The 20,492-nt window shown below is 43.9% G+C and overlaps 1 protein-coding gene across 6 annotated transcripts in view; it reads left to right on the top strand.

Moving 5' to 3' along the window:
* The window catches only part of ncor2 (nuclear receptor corepressor 2), a 111,648-nt gene that overhangs the window by 37,686 nt on the left and 53,470 nt on the right, over window positions 1–20,492 (top strand). For all 6 annotated transcript variants that reach the window (XM_056592390.1, XM_056592391.1, XM_056592395.1 and 3 more), the window contains exons 4-6: window positions 703–880; window positions 8,722–8,904; window positions 15,612–15,725. In XM_056592390.1, the coding sequence (XP_056448365.1) occupies window positions 703–880; window positions 8,722–8,904; window positions 15,612–15,725 (475 nt within the window). The remainder of the gene's footprint in view (window positions 1–702; window positions 881–8,721; window positions 8,905–15,611; window positions 15,726–20,492) is intronic.

Genomic DNA, 20,492 nt, shown 5'->3' on the forward strand with positions numbered 1-20,492 from the left:
CTAACATTTTCTGCGTTTGGCTCCGATGCCACTTACTTTCTTTTTGGTGGCCTCCTAACAGATTTTGTCGCTTATCGCAGAATAATCCCGTTCCTAGTCCATTCCATCCATCGGTGTAGGTTAATTTCTTTTTTTCAAGACTTGAAATAAATTGTAAATTGTTTTTATTGCATAGGCAATCTTTCTCTTTTTCTAATGAGTGCTTGTGTTGTGTGAAACCCTTCATTACCACCCATCGTCTTAACCACAGAACAAGACCTCAAATCCAATCATACACACCGTGCTCTGGCTCGCCTGGTGTGTGATGCTTGTGAGGAGCATGGTGCAGTGACAAAATTAACATTGTTTTGGGAGAATTACGATATCTGTACCTAATTATTTATTTTTACCGCACCAATGCGACCTGGGAAGAAATTTCCTCACATCCACATAATAAATTACTGCAAACGTGATCATTCTTGAGCCCTGTGATTTCCCGATAACACTTTACTCACCCTTCTACTACAACCGTCTTCCCTCTTCGAAATTATCAGATCAACATTGAGTTCCATCCTAGGTTTTCCCTTAGAGAGTTTGAAGACCATCTGTCCACCTGCTTTGCCTCGTGCCCTTTATTGATATGATAACCCACGCTAGCCTCAAAGGCCCTCATTACGTTCCCTTCTCTCTCACACTAACCTTCGCCTCCTCTCTCCCCTACAGAGGCCAGGAGCAGCACATCCGTTACGAACACATCTACCTGACGGAGCCCAACAGCCAATCAGAGGTGGAGTATGCCGAGATAAAACGACCTCGCTTGGAGATGGGGCAGGAATCTCTGATGAGGCACTCTACCCACCGGCCCCCGCTGCCTCTGGGGGGTGGAGAGGACATGGCCAAGGTCAGTGCTCCTCACTATGTGCATTCTACGCTCACCAATTTGTTTTCCTCCTTCACCTACTCCTCCTAGTTCAGATCAGTTTTGAGAATTTCAGTGGGAATCTTGAAATGAGAATTTGAGAGGGTGAAAGTTTTAGTTGGTTTTATTGGTTTCAGATCATCATCACATTAACACTTAAGCTTCTCTTTCCTGCGCATCAGGGAAAGCACTCAGAGGTTCCCCGCGTACACTCCCGGTGAATTGTGACGAATATTTTAATGGACAGTATAGAGTGGTTGGCTACAGCCCGAGTCGTCGTACATCATAACACCGGCGTGCCGGCTGTTTGTGTTCACTCACCCGTTGAGATAATCACCTGCTTTCAATTTGGACCGCGCTTGTTTTCCTCTGCTGAGGTTACCAACTGTTATTCATTGACAGCTGTTGGCCAACCATGTCACCTCACATCACATCACAACCGGAGCTAGCATAATTTAATACAGATTTTAGGGTCCATTACCTTAGAACAACACTGTTGGCTATTAAGTTGAACTGACGAGAACTACCAAATGTTAGGATTTTGTCCGTTGATTAATGTTCCCACCATCTCAGGCTTATGACTTGATAACAACCACACCTCGAATAATGTGGTAGATGACATAATATTAGCCAATTGAATTGGCAAATATTACGTGATGTAATTTCTCTCACTTAACATGTGTTCTCTGGCCTTTGCTTAATTAATTTAAAGAACGCCCCTCATAAAGGTTACTTTGATGAAGAATAATCATTAAATTCTCTATTTGTCAGCGCTGCTATCACGTCGACTACTACGCCCAAGAACACACTTCCATAATCTTTTAAATAAAGTTACCTCAACAGAAAGTGATGTGAACAGGGCAACGGTAAAGTCAGCGGCAGTAAGAGAGGGCCCGCTCTGTGGCAGGGCTGTGGTGCCAAGGCAGTGGGCAGGGCGAGGCCGTTGCGAAAAGGCAATTAATAAATAATAGAGCTGACCTAGATCTCTAAAATGAAGGGCCCATGTGATGTAAGGAGGACGAGCGGCGGATCAAAACAGCGCGCTCCCACGTTACAAAAGAGCACTTCAGACTGCCAGAGGAGGCAGGCAGCCAAGGAATGGTAAATGGATACAGCGATATAACCGAGGCTTCGGGAGTCACCCCCTCACAGAACCATGCAAGCACACACACGCGCAAACACAGGCTCACACTGAGCATCTGAAGATGGGAGGGAAAGGCTAGAGAGTGCTTTGGAGACAACTGCATGCCCTGTCACTGTATTTGAGGTGTGGGCTAGACAAACGAGGGGGAGAGGTGAAAGGGCAGGGGAGGAGGTCATGGGTAAAGGCAGAGAATCCCAAATAAAGAGGGGGAAGGAGGCGAAGGAGGCAGAGTAGGGAGGCCAGGAACAACAGGAAAAACAATGCGTGGGCCAGCTACTATTAGATGAATTGCTGAATGGATAGTATGCTCATGAGTCAGGGCACAATGTTCACACAGCCAACAGAAAAGGAAATTAATGCACACGCACACACACTACTCGCTCCTGAGGTAACAACAGCCCCAACTTTGATTTAGCCTGCTGCATCTTGATGCATAATGTGGAACAGGCCCTGCCTATGGCTTAGTTACACACAGCAGAGCAGACCTCCCCACTGGAACAATAAGGGGCCTTGTTTTTCTTCCCAAAAGAGGGCTTTATTTGGGCTGATTTGTGGCCTGCTGTCTGAGCCTTACTTGTTGATCAGCCCAGGCCACAGTGAATAGGGGGACTGGGACAAGCCGTTTGCACGTGCGTCTGTCCGTGCCTCTGAACAAGAGGCCAAAGTGTCTGAAGGGGGAGGAAAAGATAATGACAGACTTTCCGTTCTTCACATCTCGGTTGTGGCCTCCATATAATGGTGGTTGATAGGGTTGGGTTCCGAACTCTGTACTTTTAAGGGTACAGACCCAATTAAGTTGGTAACATTGAGTACTAGGGGTGTGCATCTGTCCTTTATAGGACGATCCGATACATATGTAGATACATGTGCTACAATACGATTCAGGGACGATACATTTTAATATGGAACGATTCGATTCACTGTTGTAACGATACGGTGCGATTTGATGAGATATGAATCAATCTGATAGATACAGTTAAGATTCGTTTGACGTTAACATATACATTTTCTAATAATTAAAATAAGCCTTCTATAAAAGAGACATTGCCTGCCTACTTTCAAATATATTTATGGTAAAGGGACCATGGAATCTTATTTTATTTTTATTTATTTTTTATGTCGTGGGTAAAAAAAGGACACACGCATGGATCCGCTCGCTTCCTTAAGTTTCATTTAACGGATCCGTATTCATTCCGGATCCGTATGAAAACTGAAGGAAATCAGTTTACAATGCTGTCTTGATATCAGGCTAAAGCTCACTCAACCGATTCGCAATGTTTCAATCGGTGCATCCACAGATTATTGGTCATTATAAATCGATTCCCCACGTGTCTATGTAGTCGCATCTGTGTTAATCCAACCGGATACCAATTCGTATTGGTGAATCATTATACCCCTACCGAGTACCTAGAGTTAATTCGATCTGTACCAAATTTCGGGATATGAAATTCTGAGAGCGCAATTGGAGTGAGAGTTTGCTTCAATATAAGTTGGAGAGTTAGAGCGCTCGTTCACATTGTGTTAACACTTTTACAAATGCAGGCAACACTCGCTGAAATAAGTAATGCAAAAGCAATACTGGCCAGGAAAACACGTCTAACTTGAGTAGAACACCTGATAAAGGTGATTTTCGCTGTCTTGGTTAACGTTAGTTGTGGGGTTCTGTGCGGTCTATGACTGGAATACTCCGGTCTTCTTGGAGCTCTGTGCAGACCGAGACTAGAGCGTACGTGTGAGTGGTGCGAGGCCCAGGAGGGGGCTCTGAGCAGGGCCTAGGTATGTGTTGGGTGCCTGTGTAATCCATGGGTATGGTTACCATGGCGCCCGCCCGGCCTGCGTGGCACATGAAGGTTGTATTTTTACATCTTCAGTCATAACACTTGGAGTGCCCTGTGTCTCGTGTTGATCTCGTACAAAGTGTTTAGCCGTCGTGGACAAACACAGCCAGCAGACATCACATTCGAGCAGCCAATGGTGTGAGCCCCTGGGTCGTAGGACGCCGCAGACCCCTGTTGGAGAAGGGGACTATGATGACCGTGATTGGCTAGGCTAATTATTTTGTGTTGAGAATACACGGCTTACTTGGACATGAGACTGACGGACGTTATTCTAATCTCAAACTGCGTCTTGCATTTGGAAGGTACATCAACGTAATTATCAAGTAAGTGCCATCAGTTACGATCAGAACTCTCACGCAATATTGCCCGTTAGGCCTATCAAGGTCAGTAGCTATTATGCCCCCGACTGAGAGGCTGAGGTGTTTTTCATTTGAGGGGTTACACAAGGACAAGACTACATTGTATAGTAGGAGTTAATTTTGATATAAATAGACGACAATGATAATAAAGTTTTCAATTATGAAAGAACATATTTTTACGATTCACCTAATGGAGTGCTCAACACTGCACATGAGATCATTTTTTTCCTAATTATACAAAAACAAAGAATAATAAAGTATCATGACGTTGATAACTTCACTCTGCGCTTATTTTGATGTGTGTACTTAACGACGATACACTTAATTTATTTTGTTTTAATTATCAAGTAAGTGCCATCAGTTACGATCAGAACTCTCACGCAATATTGCCCGTTAGGCCTATCAAGGTCAGTAGCTATTATGCCCCCGACTGAGAGGCTGAGGTGTTTTTCATTTGAGGGGTTACACAAGGACAAGACTACATTGTATAGTAGGAGTTAATTTTGATATAAATAGACGACAATGATAATAACGTTTTCAATTATGAAAGAACATATTTTTACGATTCACCTAATGGAGTGCTCAACCCTGCACATGAGATCATTTTTGTCCTAATTATACAAAAACAAAGAATAATTGAGTATCAAGACGTTGATAACTTCACTCTGCCCTTATTTTGATGTGTGTACTTAACGACGATACACTTAATTTATTTTGTTTTTCATCACAGCAAGGACATTCATCTTTTAAATAAATAATTATACAAAATATATATTTTTAAAGAATTGTGCAGTTGAGAGCTCTACTCTGCACTTATGGCGATAAACAACACACACACACACAATTAGTTTGTTCTATAGGTTATAATCTACAGTTTGAGAGATGTTAGTTTAATGTTGCTGGTGTTATAATTATCAGAACAAACGAATAATAACGAATCAAGAAGTTTAGAACTCACCTCAGATCTGTTTCATGTGCATGTGTGCATTATTAAAGTTTTATATTATGTAAGGGATAATGTATAGAACGCCGGTCATTATCGGGAAAATAAGCCCCGACAGGGCGAACAGGACACCAACGCTCAGCGGAGGTGTCTTGCTTCGCCCTGAAGGGGCTTGTTTTTGATAATGACCGGCAACGTTCTATACATTATCCCGCTTATTACACGGCTACTTGCAAAGCAAAAAAATTGCTTCACATGGTGAAGCAATAAATAATAATCTGCCAAAGACATTGACGTTGCTTAGCAACCGAAGATATGAGAAATAACCTGCCAAAGACATTGACGTTGCTTAGCAACCGAAGACACTGGGGTTGACAAGTTACCAGACTACTTGCGGAGTGATACCAAAGACGTCATTAGAGGCAAAAAATCCATTGATTTCCTTGACAGCGGTCAATTATACTTAGCAACGGTGAATTATCAAACTTAATTCACCGCCGGAAGTTGTGAAGGGCCCATGCAAGTGAACGGAGCGTTCCACGGCATTGAGAAGACCCTGTAATAAAGTTTTATATTATAGCCTATCATGAAATTTGATTTTTATTTGGGACCCAACTCATATATTTGGTTTGTTTCAGACAAATGAAGCACACATAATTAGGCTAAATCTGTGATTAATTAAGTTTTAATTTTCAATATTCCCCCTTTTTGCTTCTTGGTCTCAATGGCTCATTGAGAGCCAATATAATTCAGGTTAGTCTTGTACACCTTGGACAATGTTTTACACTTATTTCACAGAATGCCACAAGATGTTCTTGAGCTTGGAAGAAAAAGGCTCATAGTTTGGAATACGTTTTGCAAGTAAACATTGTCAAACATAAATTACCATGTGCGGTCCCATATAAACCTTCATTAACCTTTCTTAATGAGGCTAAAGAGTTATAGGACTGAACAAATCAAGCTGTCGAGATCTCCACTACTGTCATACTCTGCATGCATAGCTTTGTGATGAGAGAGATGAGAGATATATCGTTTGAGAGACATTTTATGTGTTTGGTATAGGCCTACTTAATATATTGTGTAGAGATAGAGAGACGGAAGAGTAAGCAGCTCAGATTTGTATTTTTATTTATTTTACTCACGATTCCAAACTTTGCTTGTTATTATCAGGCCTTCGTTGGGTTTCTCATGAGGTCAAAGATGTTTTCCACACAGACGGGACCTGCACATTGTGCGATGAGGCTGCTTCAGAACGCTGCCAACGCATGCACTTGGTAACTCGATAACTCTGCCCTTCTCCTCGGTGTCTTCGCTCTACATACGATTTGTGAATAAATACAGGAAAAAACAGTAAAAAAATAGTTTTGAACGACTAAATCTGCGGTGTAATTAATATAAGCTGTTAAAACGGGCTTTATGACAATGCCCGTGACAAAGTATTTATGACAAAATATTTATATCAATGCACGAGAAATTGGCGTCATTTTGACTTTTTTGGCATTCCGGACACACACCTTCCGCGCACGCACGCACGCACAAATCAATCTCCGCCCCAGGGGAGTTCTTAATGTGACGGGTGTTGTCAAGGGCACCTACGCCAGGCTCTGCGTTACCGGGAGGTGGAGTGCTGGCTGTCATCTTTTCTCACTCCCTGTAGGGGCTCAAAGAGTGCCACTCTGTACTTCTCAAGGACTCTCAGACCGGGGGGATTATTCGGCCGTCACCACGCTGACTGTCCGTCACGCTCCCTGACCGTGCTAAACCTTTGGCTCCGCCCTGATCTTGTGCACGCTCGCCTTGACCTTAGAGACATATGTAGCGCATGTTTCAATCAGACCAGGCTAGCCTAATGTTTGTTAATAATTCAATGTTTCAACGCTCTAATTGTTTAGCTGTAATTGTCTTTCATTTTTTTGTTATAAATAAAAAGGTTACATTTCACATAGGGCTGTCAAGCGATTAAAAAATGAATCAAATTAATTACAGGCTCTGTGATTAATTAATCTAAATCAATCGCATACTTACATTTTTCCGAGAAAGTATTTCAAAATAATTTATTTTGAGTAAATTATGGCAGGTGAGTGGAGTGATTCAATGAATAATAGACAAAATAGACTTTAAAGTTCAATGTCTCTTTTATTTAAAACATGTCTTTCATTAACATAAGGTCCATTTTAAGATCAAATTAATTTCCGTTTCCATCTCACTCAAGATTCAGCGCCAGCTTCAGGGGCTGTGGCAGCTCGTACCTGCGAGCTTGCTACCAAATGTTTTGCGTTGAGGTGATATTTAAGGGTTGATGACCTCCGGTGATAGGAAAATTCCTTACTACAGAGATTGCAGATAACAGTGTTCCTATCTACAGTTCCGTCTGGGAGTTGTTTAAACTTGAATTTTCCATTCACGTGGGCCGAGCAGCATCTTCTCGTCTGCCTCCATTTTGTTTCAACGCAAATGACGCACCGGGTCAAAGGGCACTATAGAAGCGTGATTAATCGGCGTTAATTATTTTGACGCGTAATTTTTCTGTGATTAATTAATCGAAATTAACACGTTCATTTGACAGCCCTAATTTCACAGCACTGACATCTGCCAGACACATTTCTCCTCTGAAACCAAGCATACCAAAGAAATTGGAGAACAAGAGTACAAATACTGGAATAGAAATGAATGTGCTGGACAGATCCTTGTGCATCTCCTGGCAGAGAGAACTGAGTCCTAGCTGCTCCGCGCGGCCGCGGTCCAGCCCGCCTCCGCCACATTAGTCCTCTTATACAACCTGCCGTTCAGCCATCTAAAAATACCCTGGAACAACAACCACTTGGCGCCATTACAGACTCATTGATGCTGTTTGGCCGCCATTCTACACACGCAGGCAAGACGAGGCAGGCACCAACCAACCACACCGCATATAACCAAGTCTCGGGTTTTCGTACAAGATATCAGATGGCAATGTTTTTCAGGTCTACATCCTGCATAAGTACGATGGCTCGCTCAGGTCATATGATGTGGTTTATTCAGAGGAAGAGAAGGGCACTTCACATTTCCCTCTCACAGTGCTTGTAGCTTGAACCGAGGGCTTTATCTGTTGCTCTGTATCACAACCACGCCGGCTCTGACTATAGACCATTTCAAACAAAGGCCCTGAAAGAGTCCCAGACACAGGGCTCCGGGTGAATAATCCCAGCCATGGAGACCCAGGCTGCAGCCTCCCTATCATTAGCGTGGCCTAGTGACTGGGAGGCACTAGCGGAGGCTACCGTTACCCACAGGACTTAATTACCGCATTGTGCTGCCGTCCCTGAGGATCCACAGGCACTGATCCGAAGAGCGCTTAGCGGAGCGACCCGGGAACTGCCTTTAACGCCTGCTAAACTACCCCGGTCCGTTTGCAGATGAGGCCATGTGTGAATTGTGGGTGTACTGGGCCCTAGTAATACTATATTTCACGAGTTATTGTGGTGGCAAAGCATGCATCTCACTACCCTCCTTTTCTCTCTCTTTCTCTCTCTGTGTGTGGGGGGCATTCCTGTTCTTAGGAGCGTGGCAGTTCCATGGGGAAGCTGGAGCCCATCTCCCCCGTGAGCCCGGCCCAGATGGACCCCGACCTGGATCTGGTGTCCGCCCGCTTCTCAAAGGAGGAGCTCATCCAGAACATGGACCGCGTGGACCGGGAGATCACCATGGTTGAGCAGCAGATCTGCAAGCTCCGCAAGAAGCAGGTATGTGTGTCATCAATCCCTGCGTGAACCTCTGCTGACGATCTGCTCTGCTGACCGGTTTGAGAGACATCACTGCCATCAAATCTGGTTGGAATGTGGCCATCAATTTAGAACGACGTCATCGTCATTACTTTGAAACATGCTTGACGTCGTCTGCCATTGTCGATGAGTCACTACTACATTTTCCTTCCCTTGTTTTTAACGTTTTAATCATCATATTGAAACAGTGAAACTATGAAGGTGTGTGCAATTTATTACTTAATTTCATGCCTATGCAGTACCACTCAAAAGAGTATTACTGGCAATCTTAGACATTATTCCCCACTATCATTAACCACTCCTAGTCCTGGTATCTTTCATTCCATCTGGAAAGCCACTCCTCCCTCCAGGAGACTTACACATGATATGTCACAATGCAAATAACTGTTTATCAGAAGAAGCGAAGTAGCAAAACTCTGAACCATTAGGAAGGTTTCAATATTAGGACTAAGCAATCCGAGGAATCACCCTAAATTACAAAACGCGTAGCAATGTCGGAAGAGAAACTATTGATTATTAGTTTCCACATCCAAAATAAGCATAGCGTCCAACCATATCCAAGTTATATGTAGACATTTGAATACTCTTTTTACACTTTTACACCCCAATTCGCGGACATTTTAAGCACTTTGCAGTGTTGGCGCCCGCATTGGCTTGGCATAACAGTGACGTGTAGATGGTAGATCCACGATTGTGTTTCTTTACCCCAGCACAACATTTCCCAGCCAGGCGTCTGCTGGCATCGGCTCAGTGAGAAATGCTTCAGGAGAAGCAGCGCTGTGCTGTAATCGCCGTATTAAAGCCCACTGATTGGCCCTCGCACAGCGTGCCCGATTGTTCCTTAGTGTTGCCTCTAGGAAGCCAAATGTTCCCCTCTCCTTCCTACCAACAGATCCAGGAAAGTAGGTTAAAAATACTACACGGCTATAAATAACAGCTCCCCCAGGGTGCTGCATGATTATGGCAGGCCTTTTCAACCACCGCTATTCCTCCCTTACAATCACTTTTTATGTAAAGAAAACTTGGACGCCTGCCAAATTACTTTAAGTGGGAAGCCACTAAACACCTACTCTCCACTGGCCCTCCCCCTTCATTGCATCCCCCCCTCCCCATGCCAGCCTGTTGTGATTCCTCTTTTTTCCCCCCAACCCATTTGATGCCTGTTTCCTTTGGCTGCCCCTCAGAATACATAAATCCAGGCCACTTGCAGCGGCGTTGTTATGAGGGGAGCACTCAGTTCTGGCAACAGGGTCCAAGAGGGTAAGGGGAGTAGGAAGTGGTGTTTGAACTGTTTAAGATTCTGCCAAGAGACCCCATCGTTTTTCCCTTGACTGTGCTTTTTAAAAGATCTACACCAGTCCATTTCAAATCAAATGGATTTTCTCCTCCCGTCTGTCTAAGTCGCAGCAATAATTCTACACCTGCAATGTTAAAGTGGCATGGTCAAACTTTATTTAAAGTGGTGTGGGGGACACTGGGGGGCTGGTGTGGCTGCCGGGGGGCTTAGCTTGCTGTCAGCCTGGGTTGTGTCAGCCAGCCCTCCTAGTGGCTGGGTTGTCTTGATTTACTCTGGTGGGCTCTTGAGTAAAAGCCCACCGGGGAGGGGGGGTGGGGGCTCTTTGTGGAATGTAGGAACCCCCGACACCACCAGAACCATTCCTCTCCCCTGCAGAATGGGTGGCCTCTCGGGACCTGTGTGAATGTACAGTAGCTTTCAGTATGAGCAGCAAGCTAATCTCAGTTAAATGCAGGGTTATCCTGGCTCAGAAGGGGAATTGGGGGTAGGGGTGTGTGTGATATGACGATATTGCATTGTGAAAGATACAATGTCTGTACCATCCGCCAATACAGAGAGATGGTTAGAATGTGCACTGTAGCGCGGTACTATCAGTTAAAGTTCCATGGCATTTACAAACACCAAAGTAAACCTCTTTATAAGAGTTATTAAAGATTGTTATTATTATTATTGGGCGTCCCGGACACCTTTAGTATAACGCAAAACTGTGGATGGTGTAGCGCCGTCTGAGCAGCAGTTTATTTTTGGTCTTGGCGTCAGAGTGCGGGTTGTGCTTCTCGGACACTTGTAGTATAACGCCATGGTGTGTGGCAGATTTCATGGACAGCATAGCTAATTATAACACTCGTACACGACAACGGTACTATTAGAAGTAACATTAAGTTGCCGTGGGTCCTAACCCTCCCTCCTAGAACTCTCACCCCAAAACAGATGAATCTTTTAAATTTCATAATGTTCTAATTCAGCAGAAACAGCGGGTTCACACTTTATACTTTAATGGTGTGTTGGTTAACTCTTTGTCTTCACATCTGTTCATCACAAAACCTGCACCGCTAGAAAGAATGTAGAAGCATTAGACTGATTACAAATTAAAAATACATCATCGTGAATCAAGCGTTCTAGTGAATTGTAGAACAGTGTATACAGCACTGGAGGCTTCTACAGTGAGGAGAGGGAGGAAGATCCTCCTTAAAATTGTTGAGAATAAAAAAGTAGATTGTCCAGACTACTGTAATGAATCAATGCCCTTAATTATGACTACTTTAATGCCTTTGTTTATGTAATGTTTGTTTCCCTAGGTAAAGGGATATTAGCCTCGCTGTGGAGCAGCCTGGAGGGAGGGGTTATCCCCTCAAGTCTAGGCTACGAAAACCAACAAACTCGCTCAGTCGTATGCCTCATTTCCACCGAGCGGTGCGCTACTGGTTGTTGCGGTACACTGCGGCTCTGTTCGCTTATATAAATATTGACGAACAGAGCTACGTTTCCGTTGCCCGCGGCCGGGCTGCGGAGCCTGCGGCTGGGCTGACCGCGGCCGAGCTGCGGAGCCCGTGAGGAGGATTGACTAGATCTATCAATGAAGTCCCTCAATCTTAATCGGCTTAACACCATGACCAACATTCTGAAACACCCATTAGCATCCACATTTGCCTCAAACAATGTTAGGCTTACAGCCCATGAAAATAGTTGTGAAATAATGTTCTTGGTGTTCTTTTAATTTTTTGTTACTCTGATCGTTCCGTTTGATATTGTGGAAAGGATGTTGGTGAATGTTTCAGAGCATGATGCATTTTAAATGACATCACTTTTGGTTTTGTGTCTTCATTTTTCGTAAGACAATTGTAACTGAAAATAAACATAGCCAAATTACAACCAATAGCTTCAGTCATTGAGGGCAAAAATAGGCCCAGATTTTATTCATTTGTTTTACAAGAGTAGACCAATTGGTTTTGCATCCTTCCCTTCTGTCCTAATAGTCCATGACATGCTGCCCACCAGCTTTCAAAGTACAATGCTGCCACTGGTGGATTTGTATCAATTCACATAATTATTCCTCCCTGCTATTTTGCAGTTCACCAAAACACCCTGAAACAACTTGAGTTTTGCATACCGGTAGTTATGCCACCATGCCGTGGTGGCCATGCAGATATAAAGGGCTCCCACTAAGGTAATGAAAACATTATTCTTGTTTTCATGGAATAATGCACAAATTAAATCATAGGCTACTTATGAATGAGATATATACATTTCCGCCAAGTCTGTTCCACTAGATGTCACTTTATTCTACTTGCACCTTGAATATATTGCTTGGGTGTCAAAGAACGAAATCAACAGTTTTTTCACCTCCACTCGTATCTAGCCTGCCTGGGTAGCCCCGACCATTCTTCCAGCGAATTGAGTTCGCCCTGCGAACCAGGGTCTGGAGCGGTCTGGAAAAGAGCAATACATTTCTTTCTGCTTCCGATACGTTTTTGCAGGAGCCAATCACCAAGCTGGCTTTTCCCCTTAGCGCTATTGGCTGGTTTAACACAATGACGACAGGGAAGCGACGGCAAGCAGCCAATCGCGTACAGAGTCAGTTGAACTAGGCCCATTGATCACGCCTCTTGTGCTGAAGAAAATGACGGCAGCTTCCCCAGACCAACGTGGTAATAGCCAGGCTAATTCGTATCCACAGTACAGTACTGACCTGTCTGTTCAATGTATAATACGATTGTTCTGGTCCGGTGTGTAAATAATGTTTCCTGACAGGACATTCTTCTTTGCTAGCCAAAGACTGTTCTTATCCATAGCACTGACTGTAGTTGGCGCCTGGTTGGCTACTAGTATGTCTACAAAGTATCGCCACCCAATGGGCTGAAGACCACATTGCATCCAAAATTACTTGTGTAGCTTAGGGTTGATAATGTTGATAGGTGATATTGGCAAATCATAAGATCCCGATATTTCATTATGAAGATGAAGATATTTTTCAGATATTTTCAGACTGCATCAAAGATATCTTCTGACATAGAAATTAACTTGGATCAGCAAGTTCAAGACTGGTCTTGATTGACTGGTCTTTTGTAAAAGAAAATAGCAAATTGTCATCAAAGGCTCACAAACATTAACAAAATCTATCAGAAAAAAATAAATTCTTTAAACTTGAACAAAAAATGAATAACAATAGATAAAATAATAAAATACAAAAAATGTGTGATCAGAAAATCCTCAACGGTTTTACACGAAGAAAAAACGATTTAATGTTTTTGATCTGCAAAAAGTTGATTCAAATCATCAGGTAAAGGCTCTGGATTCCTTCCTCCCGGACGTTGAAGGGCATCTGTGTGTCACTGCGGTCATCCTGCCTGTCGCCCGTCTCCTGCCTGGCCCATACGGCGAAGCCTAGACGGCTAAGCCTTTAATTATCGGACTAGGGGTATAGTAGCACAACTATTGTTAACGCTGGCATTCGTAAACTAGCAGAAAGGTCCTGGTGCGGCGGCAGGCAGTGGTTTTGTTGACGGGCTTATGCGCTAACCTGTTCATTAACTTGGCCCCAGAGAGCTAAGCCTCATTTATAGTTGCTGTGTATGAACCGCACCAGCCAGCTCCAAATTGAGGTGACGTAATCCAAGCCAATGAATTGCTCACCCCTGAGGTTTTGAGGCTCTGAGTATTCTTGAGGGATGATGGAAAATCCATTGCAGCATACAATACCAGGAAATACTTTTGAAACTAATAAACTAGTTGATGCTTCCTAGAAAGTAAATGTGCTGTTGGTCATCCCCTAAGAATAACATCAGCTTGTCGTTCGCAAGAGTGTTTGGGATATATAATAAGACCACGCTATAATAAGACTGAATCTCCACCTCCATCTCCTCTCCTCTGATTCCTACGTAGAGTGGGTGGTGAAGCAGCGCGTCTAAAATAATAATGTGATGTGTAGTGTGTATTTCTTCCGCATTAAAAAACGTAACAAGCATTTGAATCCTGCATTTACCTTTGAATACCCACCCAACCAAGGAATATCCAAATATTCGGGATAGCACTACAAGGTGACCGCACAAGGCCCTGTGGTGTGCTGCCAGTAGAGAAAAATTGCACATCTGACAGTTTCCCCCCCTTACATTTTGAGATCTGCCCATAAGGAAATCCAAAATCCCTGTGATTAGTTATGATTCCAAATCAAATCGCTCCTTTTAGATGGATTAATGGGTGGATCGTATGAAATGTAGCTGCATAGTTTTAAAGCGAGTATGAAATGTATTCAGCTTGTTGGCTGAGGAAAGGCACAACCTCTCGGCTGGACAGGAGTCCAATCCCTTCACTCCTTTAAAGGGGGCATTGGCTACTATCTTCATGCCAGCTCATGCAGCCTAAGCACTGCTTAAAGTCATGCTATGCTGGGCCTAGTCTCCGTACTGGCATTTGTCCTTGTAGACCCTCGTCTGGGGGTCCTTCGTGTCCCCTCAGGCATCCCTCTTTTTCTCTTTTCTCAAGCTCGCGTTAGCCTTTAGAAAAAAACTGTTTGTTTAAGGGTACAATTACTAAAATCACCCATTATGAACGTAATCAAATTCTTGGGTATTACTTGGGTGTCTACGTTTTCATCTGAATTCACTTTTAGATGTATCTAAAAATATAATGACGACTATCTGTGGAACACCATGGGAGGGGAGGAGGTGGCACTGATGAAAACTCAATACCAGGGGTTCAGATGTTCTTCCGCAGCAGCGTTGATCTGCACCATTTGTCATCCGTCATGATCCACCGCCCCCTCCTTGTTCCTGGCCTCCGTGCTCTCTGCATCAGCCCTTGCGTGGGATAGTAGATCCATCTGGACTACGCCAGCGTCTGGCCCAGTCTCCCTACGACAGTCTCGAGGGAGAGTGGGCAGGCTGCATTGTATTCTTACGAGTAGCGAGTGTTGGTTTGAAACTCGTCCACTTTTCCTTTCATCGGTTTAACGTTAATAATGACAATGTTTGGGAGCAGCACTATTATTTTCTTGTGTTTGATCTTTACTCTTGTCCACTTGTGTCCGTCAAAAAAACATTGTAATCTCCGCAGTGATGTTTGCCCAGGGCTTATTCATATCACCTGAGTCGGAGCTACACTGCAGGTGGAAGACTCTTCTGTAGCTCTGTTTATATGATTTGCCAGCTGGTTCACCTGCAATGTTGACCGCAAACAAACAAACTCCTAACAATAAAAAAAAACAACATGTTGCTTTGTATTCCAATGCACAGACAAGCACGTCAATGTTGATCAACAAGTACTGATGATTTGTAAAGACATGGAGGGGGGGGGGGGTGGGATGTTTAAAAGGTTATTGAGTGTGTGTGTGTACATGTGTATTCATGTGTGTGTCTATGTCCGTGCCTTGTAGCACCAGTTGGAGGAGGAGGCTGCGAAGCCCCTGGAGCCGGAGCGGCCCATCTCACCCCCCCCCAGCGAGGCCAAGCACCGCAGCCTGGTGCAGATCATCTACGATGAGAACAGGGTAGGACAGCACACACACTATCCAGTCTCTGCTTCTCTCCGTCTCAAGCCCTGTGTGTGCTCAGAGCAACAGCAGTGTATCATCAGGGCTGAGGATATTGAGTTGGTGTCAGGCCTTCCCAGAGCGCATCCCCCTCCCAGCGGGGCTCCTCTGCTTGGGAAGCGAAGGAATATAGTGTGCGTTGGTGTGTGTGTGTGTGTGTGTGTGTGTGTGTGTGTGTGTGTGTGTGTGTGTGTGTGTGTGTGTGTGTGTGTGTGTGTGTGTGTGTGTGTGTGTGTGTGTGTGTGTGTGTGTGTGTGTGGGGGCCTATGCAGACAATGGTGGGGAAGTCCTCTTACGCTTGGTACACAAACCTAACCCTTTCTTTTTCTTTTGTTTTGGGCCCCATATCTCTCCTACGACTCTCGTCGACAAGTCACGAGTCTTCAACTTTTTAAGCCTGACTATCCTGGCTATCCTGGTTTGGGTATTTTAAGATTGTTTTTTACTACCCCAAAACCAATTGGGGCCGCACCGTTTTGAAATGGCAAATACTTAATGTTGAATATTTACCATCTGATAATCGGTAGTGTTCGGGACTCTCTGAGTACATCAAGTACGTAGTTCATTGATTGTCAGGTGGAAAAACGATCGACAATTGATAGACACTCAAGTGCAAAAGCTTACATGGCTATAGTAGGATGGCTACCAACTGTTTGTTAAAACTAAAAGTTATTGAAAATTTCCGGTATTGAAAATCAGGACAGGGATCGCTCAGAAATAGATTTGGATAGTATGGGGTGTTCTGCTTGCAAAAACGCAAAAACGTTGCCTTCTGCACACTTGACAACTGATACACTTCACTTTATTCTCATCTATTTGTGCCAGGCATTAAGCTTGCGTTTGTTTATTTTGTAACTCAGAACGAGCAACCTCTACTGAAAGTTAGTCCTATAGGAATTTACAGCGAATGTGTTTGTGTGTGTGTACTCTCTTTGTTGGCATTTTTAGCACCTTATTCCTGAGCCATTTACACACCAAACTTAAGTATCCTCACATTCTAAGTACAGAAAAGCTGCCCATAAGGGAGCTTAGATGTGTGCATTGGTTGGAGTGAAGTCTGGTTTTGTACCCACTGGAAAAGGGCTTGCTGTGCCTGCTAAGTGGGCCGATATCGATGCTCTTAGTCCACCTAGTGGTGAGACTCAAACCACTCCTTTCATCTTACATGGCTTTAAATAGCTCTCTCTCTCTGTCTGTCTCTCTGTTTGTGTCTCTCTCTCTCTCTGTTCGTCTCGGTCTGTGTCTCTCCATCTCTGTCTGTGTGTGTGTGCGCTGGCATAGTGTTGGCCTCAGACTAAAAAAGGAATAAGTAAGGCTCTTTGAAGGCGTCCCTCGTGACAGACGGGGAGAGCAGTCCTTCACTGGTTATACCCACCCCCCCTCTGAGAAGACCCTCAGGTGGAGGTTTCTTGGTGGTGGACAGAGAAGCAAGGCATGCACATGGCTGCTCTGGGCAACAAGCTACTTTATTATAGTCAAGGACCGACCAAAGTATGCCTTTTTTTGTGTGCATTGCTGAAAGAGGTTCTGGACGACCTTGGACCCTCTTTACTCATTCCTCTTACTTAAAGTCCCCAGCCTAGAACGTGCATTAGAGGATCTGTGTATAGCATAACAAAGTCTGAATAACGTAGTCTTTGTAATGTATCTCAAGAAATATAATATTAGTCTAGTTTGTGCTGCTATGCTATTTAGATAACGTTGCCATTGCATAACATAAATCTTTATTGTTGCCAGATCTTATTTTAGATGTTCAGTGCTGCTTATATTCTGCTCATTTGTAGACGCCCTTTCCATCTTTAGAAAGTAATCAAATGTAAGAAATGTTTGTGAACGTGCCGATACGATCACTCCATAAGCATTCCGTTTTTGTTTGATCAGATGCCAAATGCACTAAAGAAGTACATTTCAACCATTTCTGGTACATATTTCTGGTGCAGACTTTACTCTTGCTATACTGCTATACCTGCAGGGCCTTGTGTGATTAGTGTTCAAAAGAACCCATCCATCCTCAGAGCAAAGCCTCACAAAACATACTAGTTTTGTTTTGCTCGTCAGGCGAGCAAAACAAAACTAGTATGTTTTGTGATTGAGTATCAATTTTCGGTTGAATATGCGCACAGCGCCGTGTTTGAACCTTGCCGACAAAGAAGGGGCCAGCATTTAAAATGACCTCCGTTCATGCTTTGTTTGAAGGCCTTGGGTTATGTAGTGAGTTTGCGGATGCCCCTGAAGACGGCTGTACTGTTATATCTATAAACAAATCCTGTGCACGTTAATTTCTCATGGTCGTATACCATCACCACTGAGACCATTATAACCCTGTGTGTGTGTGTGTGTGTGTGTGTGTGTGTGTGTGTGTGTGTGTGTGTGTGTGTGTGTGTGTGTGTGTGTGTGTGTGTGTGTGTGTGTGTGTGTGTGTGTGTGTGTGTGTGTGTGTCAGCACCTGGCTGTAATTACTCCAGCCCTCCCATTGGGCCCTATGCTTTTGTCAGGGCGGTGTCGTGTGTCCCTTGGGGGCCCGCTGTCACCGGACCAGCTCTTCCTGACAGTGATACAGCCACCCCACTGATGGCCCTTTGTCAGAAGACCCCGCGGGGCTGGGGCCCCAGCGCCCTGTGACAGCAACACGAACCCCCCAGCACACGGCCTGCCCGGCTGGCTTTCCTCAGAGCCCTCTGGAGCTCTCCGTCCTTGCTGCAGTAAAACACGACCTGCCGCTACAGCCTTCGTGGTTTTATTGCACATGTTCTTCATCGGTTTCTATTAGTCATAGTTCCATAACGTCAACCCTTGTTTCAGCAAATTGTCAGTTTCCACCTTTGTGTTGACTTTATCATATTTGAAAACGTTGAGGTGTAGCCTCTGGCAGGGGTCTTTATGTGACCCTCTGGTCCGGACCCTGTCATCCTGCCTCACCACTGTTGCTCAGCTTCGCCATTGTTTACAGGAAGCCCCATCACAGCTGTGGGAACTTCTTCACTTAATTGCATTTTAATCAGAATCGCGGTTTTGTCCTCGGCAATTGGTAATCGTGAAAAGTAACAATTAATATAGGAAAAAATGCACGCCTGTTGCATAAAAAATAAGTTTAATTGCTGTAAGTCATTTCTATTATCTATGATACTCTCCTGTAGTATCATAGATTATATGAAAAAAGTTATTTTTCACTTTTCCTCTATGTATCCCCCATTCAATATTACACATGTCCCGATCTTAGTCAATGAGGGAATGGCGTGGTGCTACTGCCATGTATGGTCAGTCACGAGTGTATTGCTACAGTTGGGGTCGGCGTGGGGTTGTGCAAAATGTGCTCTGAGGCAACAGCACGCCGTCACTATGCCTCCGCACAGACGCTTTAAACGGAATAACACCGTGAAGTTTAACGGTTGCACCATCGCTGTTGTGTCAACTGACGGGTCCTTTTAACTGCTGGTTCTGCCTAGCTGGAATTAATGCTTAATTTGTTAAAACGAGGGCAAAATGTTTCAAAAAGCTCCACCTTCTAATGATAACTGGCTCGTAATTACTCTAAAGTCGTCATTTAAGTTGTTTTTGTTGTCCTTTTCTGTCGATCAGTCGTCAGGAAGAGTGAGTGTGTTTCCCCTTCACATTGAGCAGCGCTAATGCTGCGGTGCAATGCCATTGACGCGTTGCAAAGTGTACCTACAATGCTTTCTGTGGCCGTCCGGTGTGCAGCCTGCTTCACATTGAAGCTCTCCTGTAACCAAGGTGCACTCCAACCACAAACTTCCTCCACACCACACTCTTCTCAGTGGAGGCTGGGGCATATTTCTCCAGGGGGGGGGCTATACCAAAAAACAAGCAATCTAACACTGTGTCACAACAGTGTATTTGAATAAATGAAATGTCCTTTATTTCTATTTGCTGAGCTGAATGCTTTAGATACAGTAAGTTAAGGTACTTCAATTTGTGAAAATTCATAACAATGAATATCTTTTATACTGTGACTGGTTATGGTAAGAGACTAAAGTAAGTGAAAGGTGCCTCAATGAGAAAGAATTCTGCAGTGCTTCCTCTGTATTCATTTAGCAGTGGTGAACCACCACCGCAGGGAAATTACCACCACTGCAAACATGTGTACAAGCATTTCAATTTAGCCCTAATTTAAGCTATAACTAAACTAAGTGTAGTGCAGATGGTTTAGAAGTAGTGATTATATCATAATTAAAAAGATTTTTAACATGCAAACCTCTATTTTAAACATAACTGTTGTTAAACATAACAAGCAACAGATATGAGGCAAAACTAGAATTATTGCCATAAGCACCACAGCTGTATTCAATTTACAAAAGAAACGCATATCACACTTAACTGAGTGGCAGATAAACACAGTTAGGGCTAATAGACAAATAATAAAAAAAAATATATATGGTACAATATATGAATTGCCAAGTCCCGTCAAAAAGCTACCTGAACTTTTCCACCGTGTGGCTTAAAATTGACTTTTTGCGCATTCATTATGCCCTTCTCTCCTTGAGAGATGCATGTTTCTCATGACTCTATTATTAAAGTCGAGGAAGTCTTGACAAGTTTCTTCTCCATAGAGAGCATGGCCAATGCAGTGAGTCGATCCTGAGGCAGTGTGGTCCTGAGGGAGGTCTTGGTTCTCTTCAGTGTTTTCAGATTCAGCTGTAGTCCCAGGACTTGTGAACAGGATCTTCAGCAGAGCCACAGTCTCTGAGAGGGTGTCCTGAAGAAGGT

The sequence above is a fragment of the Gadus chalcogrammus genome, chromosome 6 (assembly GCF_026213295.1).
Source record: "Gadus chalcogrammus isolate NIFS_2021 chromosome 6, NIFS_Gcha_1.0, whole genome shotgun sequence".
Taxonomy (NCBI): domain Eukaryota; kingdom Metazoa; phylum Chordata; class Actinopteri; order Gadiformes; family Gadidae; genus Gadus; species Gadus chalcogrammus.